General features: G+C 40.6%; 1 protein-coding gene across 1 annotated transcript; it reads right to left on the bottom strand.

The window, feature by feature from the left end:
* Nucleotides 1-6995: 6995 nt before the first annotated feature.
* On the bottom strand, nt 6996-16096 carry dact1 (dishevelled-binding antagonist of beta-catenin 1). Its single transcript, XM_068737258.1, has 4 exons — nt 15528-16096; nt 11694-11823; nt 11311-11424; nt 6996-10846 (listed from the first exon to the last, which is right to left on the bottom strand). Exons 1-4 carry the CDS (start codon nt 15765-15767, stop codon nt 8907-8909), a joined length of 2424 nt encoding a protein of 807 aa, XP_068593359.1. The 5' UTR covers nt 15768-16096; the 3' UTR covers nt 6996-8906.
* Nucleotides 16097-19142: the final 3046 nt, after the last annotated feature.

Genomic DNA, 19142 nt, shown 5'->3' with positions numbered 1-19142 from the left:
TGTGTGTGTGTGTGTGTGTGTGTGTGTGTGTGTGTGTGTGTTGTGTGTTGTGTGTGTGTGTGTGTGTATGTGTGTGTTGTGTGTGTGTGTATGTGAGTGTGTGTGTGTATATGTGTGTGTGTGTGTGTGTGTGTATGTGTGTGTGTGTGTGTGTGTGTGTGTTGTGTGTGAGTGTATGTATGTGTATGTGAGTGTGTGTGTGTGTGTGTGTGTGTGTGCATGTGTGTGTGTGTGTTGTGTGTGAGTGTATGTATGTGAGTGTGTGTGTGTGTGTGAGAGTGTGTGTGTGTGTGTGTGTGTGTGTGTGTGTGTGTGTGTGTGTGTGTGTGTGTGTGTTATTATCTATTATCCATATTGGATAACCTGGACCACCCTCTCCACCACCTACTGCAGGGACACACTCATCCAGCTCTGCTGTCACAAGGACAGATACAGGAGAACATTCCTGCAATAAGACTTTATAATAAATCATCCACTAGACATACACATAACTTATAACTTATAACTTATTACATATAACATAGCATATAACATAACTTATTACATATAACATATAACTTATTACATATAACATAACATATAACATATAACTTATAACTTATTACATATAACTTATAACTTATAACTTATAACTTATAACATATAACATAAAACATATAACATATAACTTATTACATATAACATAACATATAACATATAACTTATAACTTATAAGTTATTACATATAACTTATAACTTATAACTTATTACATATAACATAAAACATATAACATATAACTTATTACATATAACATAAAACATATAACATATAACATATAACATATAACATATAACTTATAACATATAACAAATATCCGTGCGACACTGTTGTGTGTTTGCTGTGGTTAATCTTTGCACTACAGGTTAGTTTAGCTTAGTTAATAATACCATACTATTTCATCGTATAAACCAGGGGTTACTAATAGGCGGACCTAGGTCCGGATCCGGACCCAGGACCTAAAACCGATTTTATTTTGACAGAGCACTTTTATTTTAACCGGCGCAGCTTTTTCAGCCTTTACGGCACTTGTTCAGCGGTGCAGGAAACACACCGACCAATGCGTTGTAAATCACATCACTTGATGCAGCTCAGCCAATCAAATACGGGTATTCTGACACATTCCTGACTCAAGTGAGATTTACACACACAGGAGACAAGGAAAGAGAACGAAGAGCAGGAGGATTACATGAATCAGAAGTTATTTCACATGACGTTCTCATGACGACCAGAGAGACCAGAGACCAGAGAGACCAGAGAGACCAGAGACCAGAGATCAGAGAGACCAGAGACCAGAGAGACCAGAGACCAGAGACCAGAGACCAGAGAGACCAGAGACCAGAGACCAGAGACCAGAGAGACCAGAGACCAGAGACCAGAGACCAGAGAGACCAGAGTCTTTAACCAACAATGAACAGACTCTTATAGGTTCACTCTTCCCACAGGCAGTTTAATTAAACCAGTGTGTCTCATATGTTCAGAGACCGTGACAATTATTAAAGCGGTAATGTGAAGCGTTACTACGAGACAAAGAACAACTCTTTAGATCAAACGTATCCACTCACATCTGAAATGAAGACATAGGAAATAAACCTAAGAGCCCAATATGATCAGAAACAAGAGGTTTCATAACCACAGATAAAGTCCCTGCACATTGATTTATCTTGTTAGAAGATGACAAAAATATAATATTGTGTTTTTTTGATTGACATCACTTCACACCTGAATGAACTAAATTTAAGGCTGCAGGACAATTCAGTGAAATATAAATGAAGAAATAAAAATGAAGTATTTTATTTTAAGAGTCACATTTTTCAAAATCTTTCTGTTCTGTCAGTTATTCTTTAATCAGCTTAATGTTACTTGAAATGAGAAGAACATTTATTCATGTATTTCTATGTATTCTTTATAATCCATCCAGTTAAATTTGAAAACAGAATGATAATTGTTAAAATATAATTGATGTGTATTTTCTTTATTTGATTTGACAGTTGTTGAGACTACACATAGACCTTGTTACTACTGCTAGGCTTCTTGAATATATACATATATGTATATATATAGCACTAAATAGCGCAAGTTAGATATTATTGTAATGTTCCGGACCTTTGCCCAAGGAGATTTTCTCAATCTGGACCTTTTGGAATTTTAATTGAATACCCCTGGTATATACTGTGCATTTTTATACTTTATACTTTATATGTTAAATGTTTTACTCTGTTCCTTTGATTGCTTTAGTATATTATTTGCTGCTGTAACAAACAAATTTGATTGAATAAAGTATCCATCTATCTATATCTATATATATACTGAATATACATACATACATATATATAGATATATGCTTCTGTCATGTAGCAGCATGTTTGTTATTATCACGCTGACAGCTGATCACACACACACACACACACACACACACACACACACACACACACACACACACACACACACACATACACCCCCACTCTCTCTCACACACACACTCACACACACTCACACACACACACATTTTATGATTTATACTGTCAACGTCATGGAGATGGAGGAGGAAGCTGAGATGCACACACTCATATATAGTTATTAAAATATCAACACACGTGATGATCATTAATTATAGTCCTGGTCTAAATCAGGTCGAGTGTCCTCACAGGTACAGTAACACAGATCTGTGTGTGTGTGTATGTGTGTATATTTGTGTGTGTGTGTATGTGTGTGTGTGTGTGTATGTGTGTATGTGTGTGTGTGTGTGTGTTTGTGTGTATGTGTGTCCTTAGAGACACAGCTGTGAGCGATGCTTCGCCCGGTGGCCATGTTGGAAAAGAAGAAGAGGCGGCGGTTCATGTGTTTTGTCAGACAGAGTGGGTGGTGTGTGTGTGTGTGTGTGTGTGTGTGTGTGTGTGTGTGTGTGTGTGTGTGTGTGTGTGTGTGTGTCTGAGTGTGTGTGTGCGATTCATGCAAACTCTCCTGGTATTGGAAGCTTCTTCTTCTGATTTAAATTTGGTTTAAACAGAGCTGCTTTGACTGAAACACCAGCGGTCACAAACAGAACCAGACTGTAAACACTTATTATATATAACTATATACTAACCCTATATACTGTCTGACCAAATCACAAGGTTGTTAGTTTAATAGAAAGATCTATTGGGACAGAAACACAGCGTGTTGTTGTTCTCACCTATCTGAATGTTCACCTGCAGCTTCTTCTATCTCTTCTTCTTCTCTACTCGTCAGCTGATTTTAGTTCTTCTCTACTCGTCAGCTTACTTTAGTTCTTATGGGCAGGAGATCTCAGCGTGGTCCTCCAGTCCTCTTCTTCTCCTCCTCTTCTTACTCACTTCCTGCTGTGAACTGAAGTCTATAGATCTGCTGAAAATAGCTCCTCTCGCTGTGTTCAGGTTCTTCTTCTGGCCTGAAGCCACAGACTGAATCCTCCTGCGTGTCAAGCTGCTGCGTCTAAATAAAGTTTTGTGAGTTTGAACAGCAGCAGGTCAGCAGAGGGGTCAGAGGATAAAAGCTCCATGGAAGATGTTTTTAGAAAATAGTCCATCTTCATCTTCATCTTCTATTTTTTCTTCTTCTTCTATTTCTTCTCATGTCTGTGTCTTGCAAGATGACTTTTCTAAAGACTGACAGGAAACACAAACATTTTAAAACAGTCTCTCTCACACACACACACACACACACACACACACACACACACACACACACACACACACACACACACACTGCAGCCATTTGCGCACCTCCTTCAACACCTTCAGATACAGTAATTCCCTTCTGCCCTACACAGCTGCTGCTGCTGCTGCTGTGTGTGTGTGTGTGTGTGTGTGTGTGTGTGTGTGTGTGTGTGTGTGTGTGTGTGTGTGTGTGTGTGTGTGTGTGTGTGTGTGTGTGTGTGTGTGTGTGTGTGTGTGTGTGTGTGTTAAAGGGCACTCTCAAGGTTTCCTGTGTAACATTGCAGTGATTTATTCCTCTGTTCCCTCTGAGCTGACAGCCTGATCCAGAGTGTGTGTGTGTGTGTGTGTGTGTATGTCTGCAGAGTCAGTCTGTTGTCGTCTTGCAGCCAAACCTGCAGCTTGGATGGAAAAAAAGAAAAAAGGAAAAATGGTATTTGAGGGCTGCTGTGTTCAGGTTGCTCAGGAAAACAGAAGACTGTTTAAATCTGTTTTCACCGTCTTCTTCTAACGACATCGTGAAATGTTTCTGTCTACAGAATGTTGATCTGTGTATTGTTGGTTTGAGCGTCTCTACTGTATATTTAAAATGATCAATAATCATAATGTGTGTCTGTGTGTGTCTGTCTGTGTCTGTCTGTGTGTGTCTGTCTGTGTGTGTCTGTGTGTATGTGTGTCTGTCTGTGTGTCTGTCTGTGTGTCTGTGTGTGTGTGCACCATGTAAAGATAAAGCTATCATTTTAATATTAAAGAACACGTCTGTAATGTTCATCACCATCTTTGTGAATAAAGATATTTGTGTACTTTAGCTGCTAAAACAGGAGAGGCTATGAGGGGGGGGGGACTGAGCAGCAGAGTGAAATGGATGAGGAGGCTGAACAGAGCTCTGAGTGTTGACTGCATGTATATGAATCCCAGGAGAGTTCACAAACACACACACACACACACACACACACCGTCAGCACTTCCCTGTGCAGTGAGCACATATATCACCCTGTTGTCAGTTTTTTATGTTCATTATTTAAACGTACAGATCTGTACTTCAGTTTTATTTTGAAGTCTTCATATTTGTCTTCCTGTTAGTAGAACAAAGGTTTGTTTGTTTGTTTGTTTGATGACGAGTCAGATTAAATACTTCAATCTAAAATCCACAAAGTCACGACTCAGGTTTCATATGGTGTGTGTGTGTGTGTGTGTGTGTGTGTGTGTGAACTCTCTCTGAGCCGTCTCAACATCAACATGATGATTTGTGGTCGAACTAATTAAAACCAACAGTCGCCTCTACAAAAACAAAGAGAACCGTAAGACAAGTTCAAAACCTCCATGTTTACTGTTGACCACAGGGACACAACAAGAGACACGACCAGAAACACGACAAGAGACACAACAAGAGACACAACAAGAAACATGACAAGAGACACGACCAGAGACACGACCAGAGACACAACAAGAGACACAACAAGAGACACACAAGAGACACGACAAGAGACACAACAAGAAACATGACAAGAGACACGACAAGAGACACGACCAGAGACACAACAAGAGACACGACCAGAAACACGACAAGAGACACAACAAGAGACACAACAAGAAACACGACAAGAGACACAACAAGAGACACAACAAGAAACATGACAAGAGACACAACAAGAGACACAACCAGAAACATGACAAGAAACACAACAAGAGACACGACCAGAGACACAACAAGAGACACAACAAGTGACACACAAGAGACACGACAAGAGACACAACCAGAAACATGACAAGAGACACAACAAGAGACACGACCAGAGACACAACAAGATACACAAGAGACACAACCAGAAACATGACAAGAGACACAACAAGAGACACAACAAGATACACAACAAGAGACACAACCAGAAACATGACAAGAGACACAACAAGAGACACGACCAGAGACACAACAAGATACACAAGAGACACAACCAGAAACATGACAAGAGACACAACAAGAGACACGACCAGAGACACAACAAGAGACACAACAAGAGACACGACCAGAGACACGACAAGATACACAACAAGAGACACGACCAGAAACATGACAAGAGACACAACAAGATACACAACAAGAGACACAACCAGAAACATGACAAGAGACACGACAAGAGACACAACCAGAAACATGACAAGAGACACAACAAGAGACACGACCAGAGACACAACAAGAGACACAACAAGAGACACGACCAGAGACACGACCAGAGACACGACCAGAGACACGACAAGAGACACGACCAGACACAAGAGACACGACAAGAGACACAACAAAAGACACAACAAGACACACAACAAGAGACACGACCAGAGACACGACAAGAGACACAACAAGAGACACGACCAGAGACACAACAAGAGACACGACCAGAGACACAAGAGACGCGACCAGAAACATGACAAGAGACACAACAAGAGACACGAGCAGAGACACAACAAGAAACATGACAAGAGACACAACAAGAGACACGACCAGAAACATGACAAGAGACACGACCAGAGACACGACAAGAGACACAACCAGAAACATGACAAGAGACACAACAAGAGACACGACCAGAGACACAACAAGAGACACGACCAGAGACACAACAAGAGACACAAGAAAAGACACGACAAGAGACACAACAAGAGACACGACAAGAGACACAACAAGAGACACGACCAGACACAACAAGAGACACGACCAGAGACACAACAAGAGACACGACCAGAAACATGACAAGAGACACAACAAGAGACACGAGCAGAGACACAACAAGAAACATGACAAGAGACACAACAAGAAACATGACAAGAGACACAACAAGAGACACAAGCAGAGACACAACAAGAGACACAAGCAGAGACACAACAAGAAACATGACAAGAGACACAACAAGAGACACGAGCAGAGACACAACAAGAGACACAACCAGAGACACGACAAGAGACACGACAAGAGACACGACCAGAGACACAACCAGAGACACGACCAGAGAAACAACAAGAGACACGACAAGAGACTCTGGTTGTGTCTCATGCTGTTAGCATGCTGCTAGCAGAGCTGTAGCCTCTCTGATTGGTTGAGCCACGCTGCTGCTGTGAATAATTGATCAGCTGAGATCAGACCCTCAGAAATATGCAAATGAAAAGATTTCTCCGAGGTCACAGTGAAGCAGATTAACACAAACGGTGTAAATATGTTGTGATCGGCTGAGCGGCAGAGAGACGGCTCGTTTCTGAAACAGAAGAATCCAGAACAAGAAACGTTTGAGTCAAAGTCGTTTAATGAAGCATAGAAAGGTTCAGCGCCGGTATCGACACACATCAGTAACAGTCCTTTAGTTGCATATATGATCATTTACAGGAGGAAAGTCGGACCAGTGTGACTAAAACTCACCACCGCTCAAGTTTCACTTTTGGTTTGAAGGTTTTTGGCTGAAAAGTTTGAAATATAAAGTTTCTACATCAGAAACTTTATATAGTTCTGAACAGAAAGACAGAACGAAGCAGAACAAAGACTCTGAAGTCTGCTGCTAATTTAAATGTTAAACTGACATTTAGAGAAATCTCATCGTCGATGAATTTCAGCTTCATCTCTGTGGGTTTAGCCTAGCTTAGCACAAAGACAGGAAACTGCTAGCTTAGATATCAGAAGATAAAAATACTGAAGCAAATTTAATAATTTGATCACAAAATAAATGAGACAATCATTATCAAATTGTAGTGTTATAAACTCTAGAATATATCGGGAATGGATCATTAAAATAGTCAGATGAAACAAATAAACAAATAGTTTTCACAAATACTTCAATACTAACGTTCTCCTACTGACCTTTACATTTCTACACTGTTTAATAAGCAAACATGTAAAGTAGACGCTTTGAGTTTGAGTTGTGCTAAGCTAGGCTAACACATCCTGGACTCTCTGCCAGACACAGAGATTGAGGTGATATCTCTCTGAAACGTCTAATAACTAAATTAAAGTTATAAATGAACTCTAAATGTGAATACTGAGCTAAGATTTACAAACATCCAGATGACCTCAAATGGAGGTTTCACCAGTTTAAAAAATGATTAAAAACCACCAACGCGTTCTGATATTGACACTGAAGAAGCTTTTTAAAAAACAGGTTTCTCAAAGGCATCGATTATGTGGAACTTTCAGATTTTAAAGATGATCTAAAATGGTCTCCGCCAGAGGAGAACCTGGTTCAGTCCACCATCAACAGTGACGATACAAAAACAACACATCGCCCAAACACCTAAATGCTGAGTAAACAGGTGATCATGTGGTGAAGACACACGTTCAGACTTGGTGTATAAACGTTATTGTGTGGGATCCAATGAGCATCAAGCAAATATATTAGGTTTTAAATAGATTTCATCAAAACATAACGAGGTAAATCATGACTGTGTCATAAAAAGAGAAGCATTTACAGACGTGTGGCGTGTTGGTGACAATAAATACAAAAGAAGGCTTTAAACCAATCAGAGATCAACAGGTGAACACCGTCTGTCCTGTCAGCAAAGAAAGAGCTTTAATGCAGCGACATTCAACCTCAACCCTGAACACAACGCAGGAACATCTGAAGAACCTTCTTGATTGGCTGCTTCTGACACTAAAATCTTAAAAATGTGTTTTCAAAAGTGTGCAAAAACCTCTTTAATGTCATTTCTAAAACAGGAACTCATGAGTTCAGGCTACACGGCATGAAATATGAACAGCCCAGTGGTCGTGGCCCGGCCTTCTCACGAGTTGAACCACTTGAACTTCCTCAAATTTCCATGTTGAGAAGCCAAAATGATCTACATGAAGGTAAATTCAGGCACAGGAAGTCGATAAGATGACGTGTTTGCAGATCAAGATGTTTATGTAACTGTGAAATAACCCTCCCTGTTCCCCTCTCAGTATTTAGGCATCACAACGGAGGAGACAGAGCTCCTCCTGATACAGGGTCGAGTTTGAAGGCGTCACCTTTGACCTCCGGACTAAAAACTACAGCGTATGACAGAACGTGAAGATAGTAAAATGTCACGCATGCTTTTTACAAAGATGGATAACTGGTTGGGCGTCGTCTCGTTGGGATGGTTGAAGTGTCAGCGTAGAAAAGAGTTTTGTCCACTTTGTAAGAGGGTTCGGGTTCAGGGCCCCTCAACAGATATGGCTGTGGTCCAGTTTGTCCTCACACGGTGGTCATGAGTTTGAGAGAACCCGACCTGAACCGGAGGATCTTCTTCTTCAGGTTGTGGGAGGCCTTGATCTTAACGAAGGCCTTCGCCTGAGTCATTTCCTGCCCAGCTGCCCCTAACTGGCTCCGCCCCCGGCCCATTCCACCTGTCCCACCGCCGGCCCCGCCTCCTCCGCTCTCCTCTGTGTCACTGGTGGCGGTGCTCTCCTCCACAAACTCCTCCTCCTCACCGGACTCACTGTCTCCGAAGCGGTTTGTGGTGTAGTTGGACCGCTCGTCCTCAGTGGTGTCGACGATGGTGGAGTGAAAAAGAGACGCGCACTCGGCCGAATACTCAGAGTCACTTCCTGCCGTGTAGAAATACGGGCTGCTCACCTGCTCGGCAGGGGGGAGGAACACATTGGCTGCCGAAGGGCTCAACAGCTCCTTTCTCTGCTGCCGCTGAGTGCGCCTGAACGCCTCGTTGTTCGGTACCTCCATGATTGCACGCAACCGGCGGTAGTCGCTTCGTTTGTACTTCGGTTTGGCGACGACCACGACCTGGTCGCGTCCGTGGTGGTTTCCATGGTGATGGTGCCTGGATGCACCAGACTGCACACTGCTTACTGTTGATGTGGTTCGTTTGTCCACAACTCGGCCCTCTGGGATGGACGCAGGAAGGCGTTTGATCCTGGAGGTGGACGCGCCGTGAACACCGGCGGCTGCTCTCTTGGAGACTTTGATGTTGACGGAGCTTCTGTCGTCCAACAGCCGGGACTTTTTAGAACGGGACCTGTGGTGGGATTTGTCGCCTCTTCTCTCCCACAAAGGCTCGTTGGGTTCAGCGGCCCGACTCGTCCTCATCTTCGTGGTGGTCTTCACCTTCACCGTCTTGCTGCCACCCTTGCGGAGTTTGACGGTGTGCCGCTGGGCGGTAATGCACTTGGTGTTAACCGTGTGACTCCCTCCTCCTCCTCCTTCATCCTGACTCTGGGAGGAGGAACCTCGACAGGCTACCTCCGGCACTGACCTATCGACCTTCTCTGTCTGGACAGTTTGTGGAGGATTCGGGCTGTTCTTGGGAGTAGCTGTTTTGATGACTGGTGGTGATTTGAGGAGCAGGTCTGGAGAGTAACATGGCTGCTTGGTCTCTTTGGGGGGGTCTTGAGGCAGAAGCGTTTTGCTTTTCTGTTTCAGCAGACTGTTGCTGCTTGGATCAATATTTATCCGGAAGACATTTTGCACTGAGTCAACGCTGCATTCAGGGGAAACCTTCTGGGTCTCCTGCTCCTCAGATCTACTGTCTACAGACCGCTGCCTCTGAGGAGACGCTGACGCTCCTCCGGTCGGTCCGGAGGGTTTGAATTCAGAGCCCCTCAGAGTCCCGAAACCGGACCCAGAGAACTGCCTCACACAGAGACTGGCCTGCCTCAGGATGCTCTTTGACGGGTCGGCGCTGATGCTGGTCCTGGGTTTGCTGGTCCTGACGGGCAGGGCCCTCCGCTGCAGCAGACTGTAGATGTAGCTGTCCAGTCGCTTATAGGGAGGAGTCTGAGAGGAAGAAGAGGAGGCTGGCCAGGAGGAGCTCTGAGATACAAGAGGAGCTATAAGAAGAGCTGCATCAGAAGCAGAAAGGGGTGAGGATTCTGGTTTGAGTCCTTCAACGCTTTTTAGAAGCCCTTCGTCTCTGCCGGGACCACCGTGACCCAACATCTGCAGGAAGACGGGGCTCTGGACGGCCACGGCATGCAGCGGGCTCGGATAACGATACACATCGCTGCCATTTCGGGCCACCAGGTCGCAGTGGTACTTAGACTGGGAGTCCACTGATGAGACCGGGTCAAGGGAGGCCGGGTGAGGAGCCGAGAGCGAGCGGCGGACCAGACCAGAGGAGGACGACTCGTCACAAAGTCCTCCATCCAAACCGACACAGTCCAAACAGCTGGCCAGCTCATCTGGAGGGAGAAAGAGAAAAGACTTCATGAAACCAGACACTGTTGTTTTAAGTCTTTGGATGAGGGAGGAGGACTGAACGTGAACAGGGCTGCTGTAAACCAGATCCAAACATAAACAGTCTAAATGGATCTGAGTTTACTTTGTGTTGCAGCGTTTCCTAATGTCAACACCTGACAGGAAGTTCACTCTGAGCAGAGCTGAATGTGGTAATGACCCATTTAGTGAACATTCCTCCCTGTGAAGCGTTAACTCTCGTGTTCATCACTGATCCAGTTCAGAAGAACTTATTCTGCTTCTTCTTCTTAATGTTTCGTTAAAAGGCTTTCAATTTCCTTCACAATGTGTTTCCAGGTTACATTTATATATACTGTGTACTAGTTGTGTAGTAGTTGTGTACTACTTGTGTAGTAGTTGTGTAGTACTTGTGTATTAGTTGTGTACTACTTGTGTAGTAGCTGTGTACCTGCAGACAGAAGACGTCCATCAGCTTCATTCATGGAACAGAAACACTCACTGAAGACAGAGTTTGACGAGTTGGAGAGAGAGACAGATGTCCCATCACTCAAGTCATAGAAACCTGAGACAGACAGACACAGAGACAGACAGACAGAAACAGAGACAGACAGACAGGAGGAGAGACAGAGAGACAGACAGACAGTAAATATCAGTCTCTATGCAGATGATACTGTTTTCTTTACACTAAAATATATATTTTTTTAATTAAGTGTTCATCAGTTTATGAATAACTGAATAACTCATTATGTTAATCAGTTTATGAATAACTTAATAACACATTATGTTAATCAGTTTATGAATAACTTAATAACTCATTATGTTCATCTCTACCTGAACTGGGTCGGCTGTCCGTCTCCAGCTGGTCATGTGACGCCTCGCTGTCCAATCGCAGGTCACAGATCTGCCGGTCCAGCTCCTGCAGCTGACTGATGAGTCCAGCGTCTCTCCTCCTCAGACAGTTCTGATGGACGCAGAGTGACACCATGAGAGTCCTGATCCCAGAGGGGACCAGAGGAAACCAGACCACAATATGATTTAAACCAACAACAAACGACCTGATTGGCTCAGCAGATCGTCAACACTTAACCAATAAGTGATGAGTATTTCTCATAATATGAGACATTATGAGACGTTATGAGACATATAGAGACATAAAGAGAGATTATGAGACGTATAGAGACATTATGAGACATATAGAGACATACAGAGACATTATGAGACATAGAGAGACACAGAGACATTATAGGACATTATGAGACATAGAGAGACATTATGAGACATACAGAGACATTATGAGACATAGAGAGACATTATGAGACATAGAGAGACATACAGAGACGCTCCCTGTGGGACGCTCTGTTTATTGGTGGTCATGTGACTCAGGACCAACCCGAATGAATGTCTCCACTCTGAAGATCAGCAGCTTCACAAACACAAAGGTCTCATTCACAAAGTGTGGACGTCTGATAGAAGATGAGAAGTACCTGAACGCCTCACAGGGACAACATATAAAGTCCTCTGCTCTCCTTCTGAAGGATCGTTTCCACAAGAAAACATGTCGATGAATATTCTGTAGATCAACTAATAACAATAAATAACAACTTACTTCAAAAGAACAAAGATGTAAATCTAGACGGAGAAAACTGCAGACACACACACACACACACACACACACACACACACACACACACACACACACAGTCACAGAGTGAATCAGATGGAAAGCATGTGGGTAATGCAGCGCTGCTCTCAGGTCAGTCATGTGCTGCATTCCTGTGATGAGCTGCAGAGAGCAGAGCTGCTGCTACACTAATGAAGGTTCTCTCTGACCAATCAGATGTCTGCAGTGTTTTAACTCCACCTTCTAGTACCACTGGGAACCTCGACCGAGTTGGTACCAAACACTTCTACTAACGGAAAAAACAAAAAGACAAGTCGATTCGAACCACGCAGAGATATGATTCTTCTGTCTTCTAGCTCTGTGTTTAGTCTCCACCTCCTGATTCTGTCTTCTAGCTCTGTGTTTAGTCTCCACCTCCTGATTCTGTCTTCTAGCTCTGTGTTTGGTCTCCACCTCCTGATTCTGTCTTCTAGCTCTGTGTTTGGTCTCCACCTCCTGATTCTGTCTCCTAGCTCTGTGTTTAGTCTCCACCTCCTGATTCTGTCTTCTAGCTCTGTGTTTAGTCTCCACCTCCTGATTCTGTCTTCTAGCTCTGTGTTTAGTCTCCACCTCCTGATTCTGTCTTCTAGCTCTGTGTTTGGTCTCCACCTCCTGATTCTGTCTTCTAGCTCTGTGTTTGGTCTCCACCTCCTGATTCTGTCTCCTAGCTCTGTGTTTAGTCTCCACCTCCTGATTCTGTCTTCTAGCTCTGTGTTTGGTCTCCACCTCCTGATTCTGTCTTCTAGCTCTGTGTTTGGTCTCCACCTCCTGATTCTGTCTCCTAGCTCTGTGTTTAGTCTCCACCTCCTGATTCTGTCTTCTAGCTCTGTGTTTAGTCTCCACCTCCTGATTCTGTCTTCTAGCTCTGTGTTTAGTCTCCACCTCCTGATTCTGTCTTCTAGCTCTGTGTTTAGTCTCCACCTCCTGATTCTGTCTTCTAGCTCTGTGTTTAGTCTCCACCTCCTGATTCTGTCTTCTAGCTCTGTGTTTAGTCTCCACCTACTGATTCTGTCTCCTAGCGCTGTGTTTGGTCTCCACCTCCTGATTCTGTCTTCTAGCTCTGTGTTTAGTCTCCACCACCTGATTGTCTTCTAGCGCTGTGTTTGGTCTCCACCTCCTGATTCTGTCTTCTAGCTCTGTGTTTAGTCTCCACCACCTGATTGTCTTCTAGCTCTGTGTTTAGTCTCCACCTCCTGATTCTGTCTTCTAGCTCTGTGTTTAGTCTCCACCACTTGATTGTCTTCTAGCTCTGTGTTTAGTCTCCACCACCTGATTGTCTTCTAGCTCTGTGTTTAGTCTCCACCACCTGATTGTCTTCTAGCTCTGTGTTTAGTCTCCACCACCTGATTCTGTCTTCTAGCTCTGTGTTTAGTCTCCACCTCCTGATTCTGTCTTCTAGCTCTGTGTTTAGTCTCCACCACCTGATTCTGTCTTCTAGCTCTGTGTTTAGTCTCCACCACCTGATTGTCTTCTAGCTCTGTGTTTAGTCTCCACCACCTGATTCTGTCTTCTAGCTCTGTGTTTAGTCTCCACCTCCTGATTCTGTCTTCTAGCTCTGTGTTTGGTCTCAGCTGTTTGGTCTCAGAGCTGAAAGTGTATCTGCAGACTTTCCAGCAGCTCACAGGAATCTGCATTTGTTACTGCTTACGGGGGGGGGGGGGGGTAATCTAATCCAGATTCAAGTTTAGAGCTGCAGCTGCAGGACGAACAGAGTCCAGAAACCAAGACACATGAAACTGGATCCTGAAATCACAGGACTGTGTCCTCACAGACATCAGCTGTCTCACATCAACAAACATGTGAAACAGCAGCTGGAGTCCAAAGATCAACGTCTCAAATAAAAACACGGGACAAAAGGACAGAAGGACAAACGTCCTCTCTGCTGTTTGATTTCACACCAACGTGTTAAAAGTTGCACGTGAATGCAGCACAGAGACGAACAGCTGACGGTCAGCAGACTCGTCCTCGAACGCCTTTGTCAAGTCTGAACGTCCTCTGAGACGGAGGACACTGTAGACCACCTGGACTACAGCCAGACGAAGGGCAACGAAGACCACCTGGACCACAGCTAGATGGAGGACACCGAAGACCACCTGGACCACAGCTAGATGGAGGACACTGTAGACCACCTGGACTAAAGCTAGACGGAGGACACTGTAGACCACCTGAACTAAAGCTAGACGGAGGACACTAGTGGTTAGTCCGCTAACAGCTGAGCGTTCCTCTCTGATGTTTCATCATTAGCTACCCCAAATAAAAGACATCAACCTGTGTGTGTGTGTGTGTGTCTGTCTATGTGTGTCTATGTGTATGTGTGTGTGTGCCTATGTGTGTGTGTGTGTTGGTGTGTGTGTGTGTGCTTCAGGCCACGTCTACTCATCTCCTCTTTAATTAAACACACACTGCTCTAATATCTTAAACCTGGAGTCACTAAGTCTCCCAGCATCCTCTCTGAGCCGCGAGGTTTGGGGGGGGGGTAGTCTGGAGGAGTGATACATTAAAACCTCCTCCTCCTCCTCCTCTTCTCAGAGATGATTAATAACCTTAATGAGTTTTTAAACTAATTTATATTTCTAAATATGTATTTTTAGGATCGGTGAAAGGTAATACATATATATATATATATACATATATATATATATACGTATATACATATATATACGTATATATACGTATATATATATATACGTATATATATATATACGTATATATATATATATATATATATATATATATATACGTATATATATATATACACATACGTCATGATAGAAACTGAACCTCGTTATGAAAAATAAATCAGAGATCTTCTCCTCAGCTGATCTGATCTCTGATCTGTTCTGGTCTCACTAGTTCTAGTTCTGATTCTAGTTCTAGAAAATAGAAGACCTCATGACCTCTCACACACACACACACACACACACACACACACACACACACACACACACACCTGAGTCTCTCCTCACAGAGGTGAGGGGTCACGAGGCAGACAGGTGAGGACCTACCAGCTGTTTCCTGAGTAGCAGGATGTTCTCCTCCAGGAGCTTCTCCTCCCTCCGCCGCTCCTCCTCCTGCTGCTCCTCCTCCCGGAGCTCCAGCGCCCCCCGGACCAGCACCTCCTGCTGCTGCCGCAGGTGCTCCAGCTCCTCGAGCCCGGACACGGAGGCCTCCAACCGCTGCCGCATCTGACGCTGCCGCTCCGCCGCCTCCGCAGAGGCTGCCGCTCTGGCGGCGGACAGCGGCATGTCGTCAATCAGACCGTCCGCCGGGAGCTCAAGGTCTCTACAGCATCAGGGTCCGGAGGACGGTCTGCAGGAACCCGGGTAGATAAATCCGGGTTACACGGACCCGGGTTAGAAAGTGGATCCAGACCCGGATCCTCAGACTGGTCTCTGAAGCTCCAAGTATCAACCGGTGGTCTCACGGTCCTCCTGCGGACTCACAGGGGAAATTAATCCGGTAAACCGGTCTGGGTCCAGCTCCAGGTGAATCCCAGCATGCCCCGCGGCAGCAGCGAGGAGTGAGTCCGTCACAAAGAAGCAGAGTCGGCTCTAACTCCGTCCTCCTGCCGCTCCTCCTGTCGCTCCGTCCAGACTGACCCGCTGCTCCACAGCCGTGAAGAGTCCGCTAAGCCCCGCCCCCTACACGCCGTCTGATGTCAGCGACAATGAACACAAGCGCTTCCTGTCGTCACCTTCAAAATAAAATCTCCGGTTCTTCAGTTTCATCGGGAATAATACTAATAAATAAATATATATATATATATATATATATATATATATATATATATATATACACACACATATATATTTATATATGTATATTTTAACTTTAGCTACTTCATTATGAGATACAATAAACTAAGAAATGATGACATATTGTTATACATTGTATAAAGTCATTAAAATGAGCTCCAAAGCTTTAAAGTGATGAACACATGAATGCATCAATAATTATACTTTAATATAATGTATATAATAATTATAATATTTTAATGTAATATATATATAATAATTATAATACTTTAATATAATATATATTATTCTTTCACATTTGGTACTTTAAGTATATTTTACTTGTGAAATACATAATCTATAATATAATAAACACTTATATTGTGTGATTATTCATCAATATGATATATATGAAAACGATTGACTTATTTATTTTACGTGTGTGTTTGTTTATCGTGTGTTTGTTGTCTCTGTGTTGCATAATGACATTAAATTAATAAAACGTTTCAAACTGATCACGTAACAATTTACAGCTCATGTCTTTAGTGGCTGAGTAACAACAACAAAGTATTATTTTGAAGGGCACATTGATACTACTTCCGGTCTGATTGCACTGATTTGTGTGAACTTGAGGCTCCGCCCCGCAGAGCTTCCTCCTCTCTCAGGCTTCTGTCAGGTCCTAAAGTTCTCTCGTTTAAAACTGTTGTCTATGTATTAATATTAAACACACTGTATATATATATTTACAGCGTATATAATAATAATAATATATTTACAGTACATCTAATAATAATAATATATTTACAGTGTATATAATAATAATAATATATTTACAGTGTATATAATAATATATTTAGAGTACATCTAATAATGACAATATATTTACATTGTATATAATAATATATTTACAATATATCTAATAATAATAATAATATATTTACAGTATATCTAATAATATATGTTTACAGTATATCTAATAATAATATATTTACAGTATATCTAATAATAATAATATATTTACAGTGTATCTAATAATAATATATTTACAGTATATCTAATAATATATATTTACAGTATATCTAATAATTATAATATATTTACAGTGTATATAATAATAATAATAATATATTTACAGCGTATATATTAATAATATATTTACAGTACATCTAATAATAATAATAATATATTTATAGTGTATATAATAATAATAATAATAATAATATATTTACAGTGTATATAATATATTTAGAGTACATCTAATAATGACAATATATTTACATTGTATATAATAATATATTTACAATATATCTAATAATAATAATATATTTACAGTATATCTAATAATATATGTTTACAGTATATCTAATAATAATATATTTACAGTATATCTAATAATAATAATATATTTACAGTGTATCTAATAATAATATATTTACAGTATATCTAATAATATATATTTACAGTATATCTAATAATTATAATATATTTACAGTGTATATAATAATAATAATAATATATTTACAGCGTATATATTAATAATATATTTACAGTACATCTAATAATAATAATAATATATTTATAGTGTATATAATAATAATAATAATAATATATTTACAGTGTATATAATATATTTAGAGTACATCTAATAATAATATATTTACAGTGTATATAATAATATATTTAGAGTACATCTAATAATGATAATATATGTATACTGTATATAATAACATATTTACAGTATATATAATAATATATTTACAGTGTATATAATAATAATAATACATTTACAGTACATCTAATAATAATAATATATTTACAGTGTATATAATAATATATTTAGAGTACATCTAATAATGATAATATATTTACAGTGTATATAATAATATATTTACAGTGTATATAATATATTTACAGTACATCTAATGATAATAATATATTTACAGTGTATATAATAATATATTTACAGTGTATATAATAATATATTTAGAGTACATCTAATAATGACAATATATTTACAGTGTATATAATAATATATTTACGGTATATATAATATATTTACATTGTATAATAATAATAATAATATATTTACAGTGTATATAATAATAATAATATATTTACAGTACATCTAATAATAATAATATATTTACAGTGTATATAATAATATATTTAGAGTACATCTAATAATGATAATATATTTACAGTGTATATAATAATATATTTACAGTGTATATAATAATAATATATTTACAGTGTATATAATATATTTACAGTATATCTAATATATTTACAGTGTATATAATAATAATAATATATTTACAATGTATATAATAATATATTTAGAGCACATCTAATGACAATATATTTTTAGTGTATATAATAACATATTTACATATTTACAGTATATTCATTCATTCATCTTCGTCCGCTTATCCGGGATCGGATTAGTATATATCTAATAATATATTTACATTGTATATAATAATATATATTTACAGTATATCTAATAATAATGTATTTACAGTGTATCTAATAATATATATACAGTACATCTACATCACGTGACTCCTCTAATCTTTATTGTTCTCTGAACAGAGTATTATTGTCTTTGTGTGTTTTTTGGGTCAAACTTTAAAGACTTTAACTGTTCAGTTAATGAGGTCAACGCTTCATCTGTATGCTAATGAGGGGGAGGAGCTAAACTCTAATCTAATCTGTTTTAAAGTGAAAGTCTTTATCGGTGAAATTATATTAATAACAAACACAACGTTTTGGGATCTGGATCTGAGGACAGAAATAAAGGATCTGGATCTGAGGACAGAAATAAAGGATCTGGATCTGAGGACCAACACTGAGGACAGAAATAAAGACAATAGAAATGATGAAATA

This window comes from Cebidichthys violaceus, unplaced genomic scaffold (genome assembly GCF_023349555.1).
Source record: "Cebidichthys violaceus isolate CVI_PGR_0920_01 unplaced genomic scaffold, fCebVio1.0.p SCAF_77, whole genome shotgun sequence".
Classification (NCBI taxonomy): domain Eukaryota; kingdom Metazoa; phylum Chordata; class Actinopteri; order Perciformes; family Stichaeidae; genus Cebidichthys; species Cebidichthys violaceus.
Note: the sequence above shows the minus strand (reverse complement) of the source record. Positions and strands in the feature narration are given on the sequence as shown.

Excerpts from the sequence above, each read along its gene's own strand:
- dact1 (XM_068737258.1), bottom strand. The coding sequence starts at position 15,767 with ATGCCGCTGTCCGCCGCCAGAGCGGCAGCCTCTGCGGAGGCGGCGGAG. Across the intron at positions 11,425-11,693 it reads GGACAGCCGACCCAGTTCAG|GTTTCTATGACTTGAGTGAT; the intron begins GTAGAGATGAAC and ends TGTCTGTCTCAG. Across the intron at positions 10,847-11,310 it reads TGGACGTCTTCTGTCTGCAG|ATGAGCTGGCCAGCTGTTTG; the intron begins GTACACAGCTAC and ends TTCTCCCTCCAG.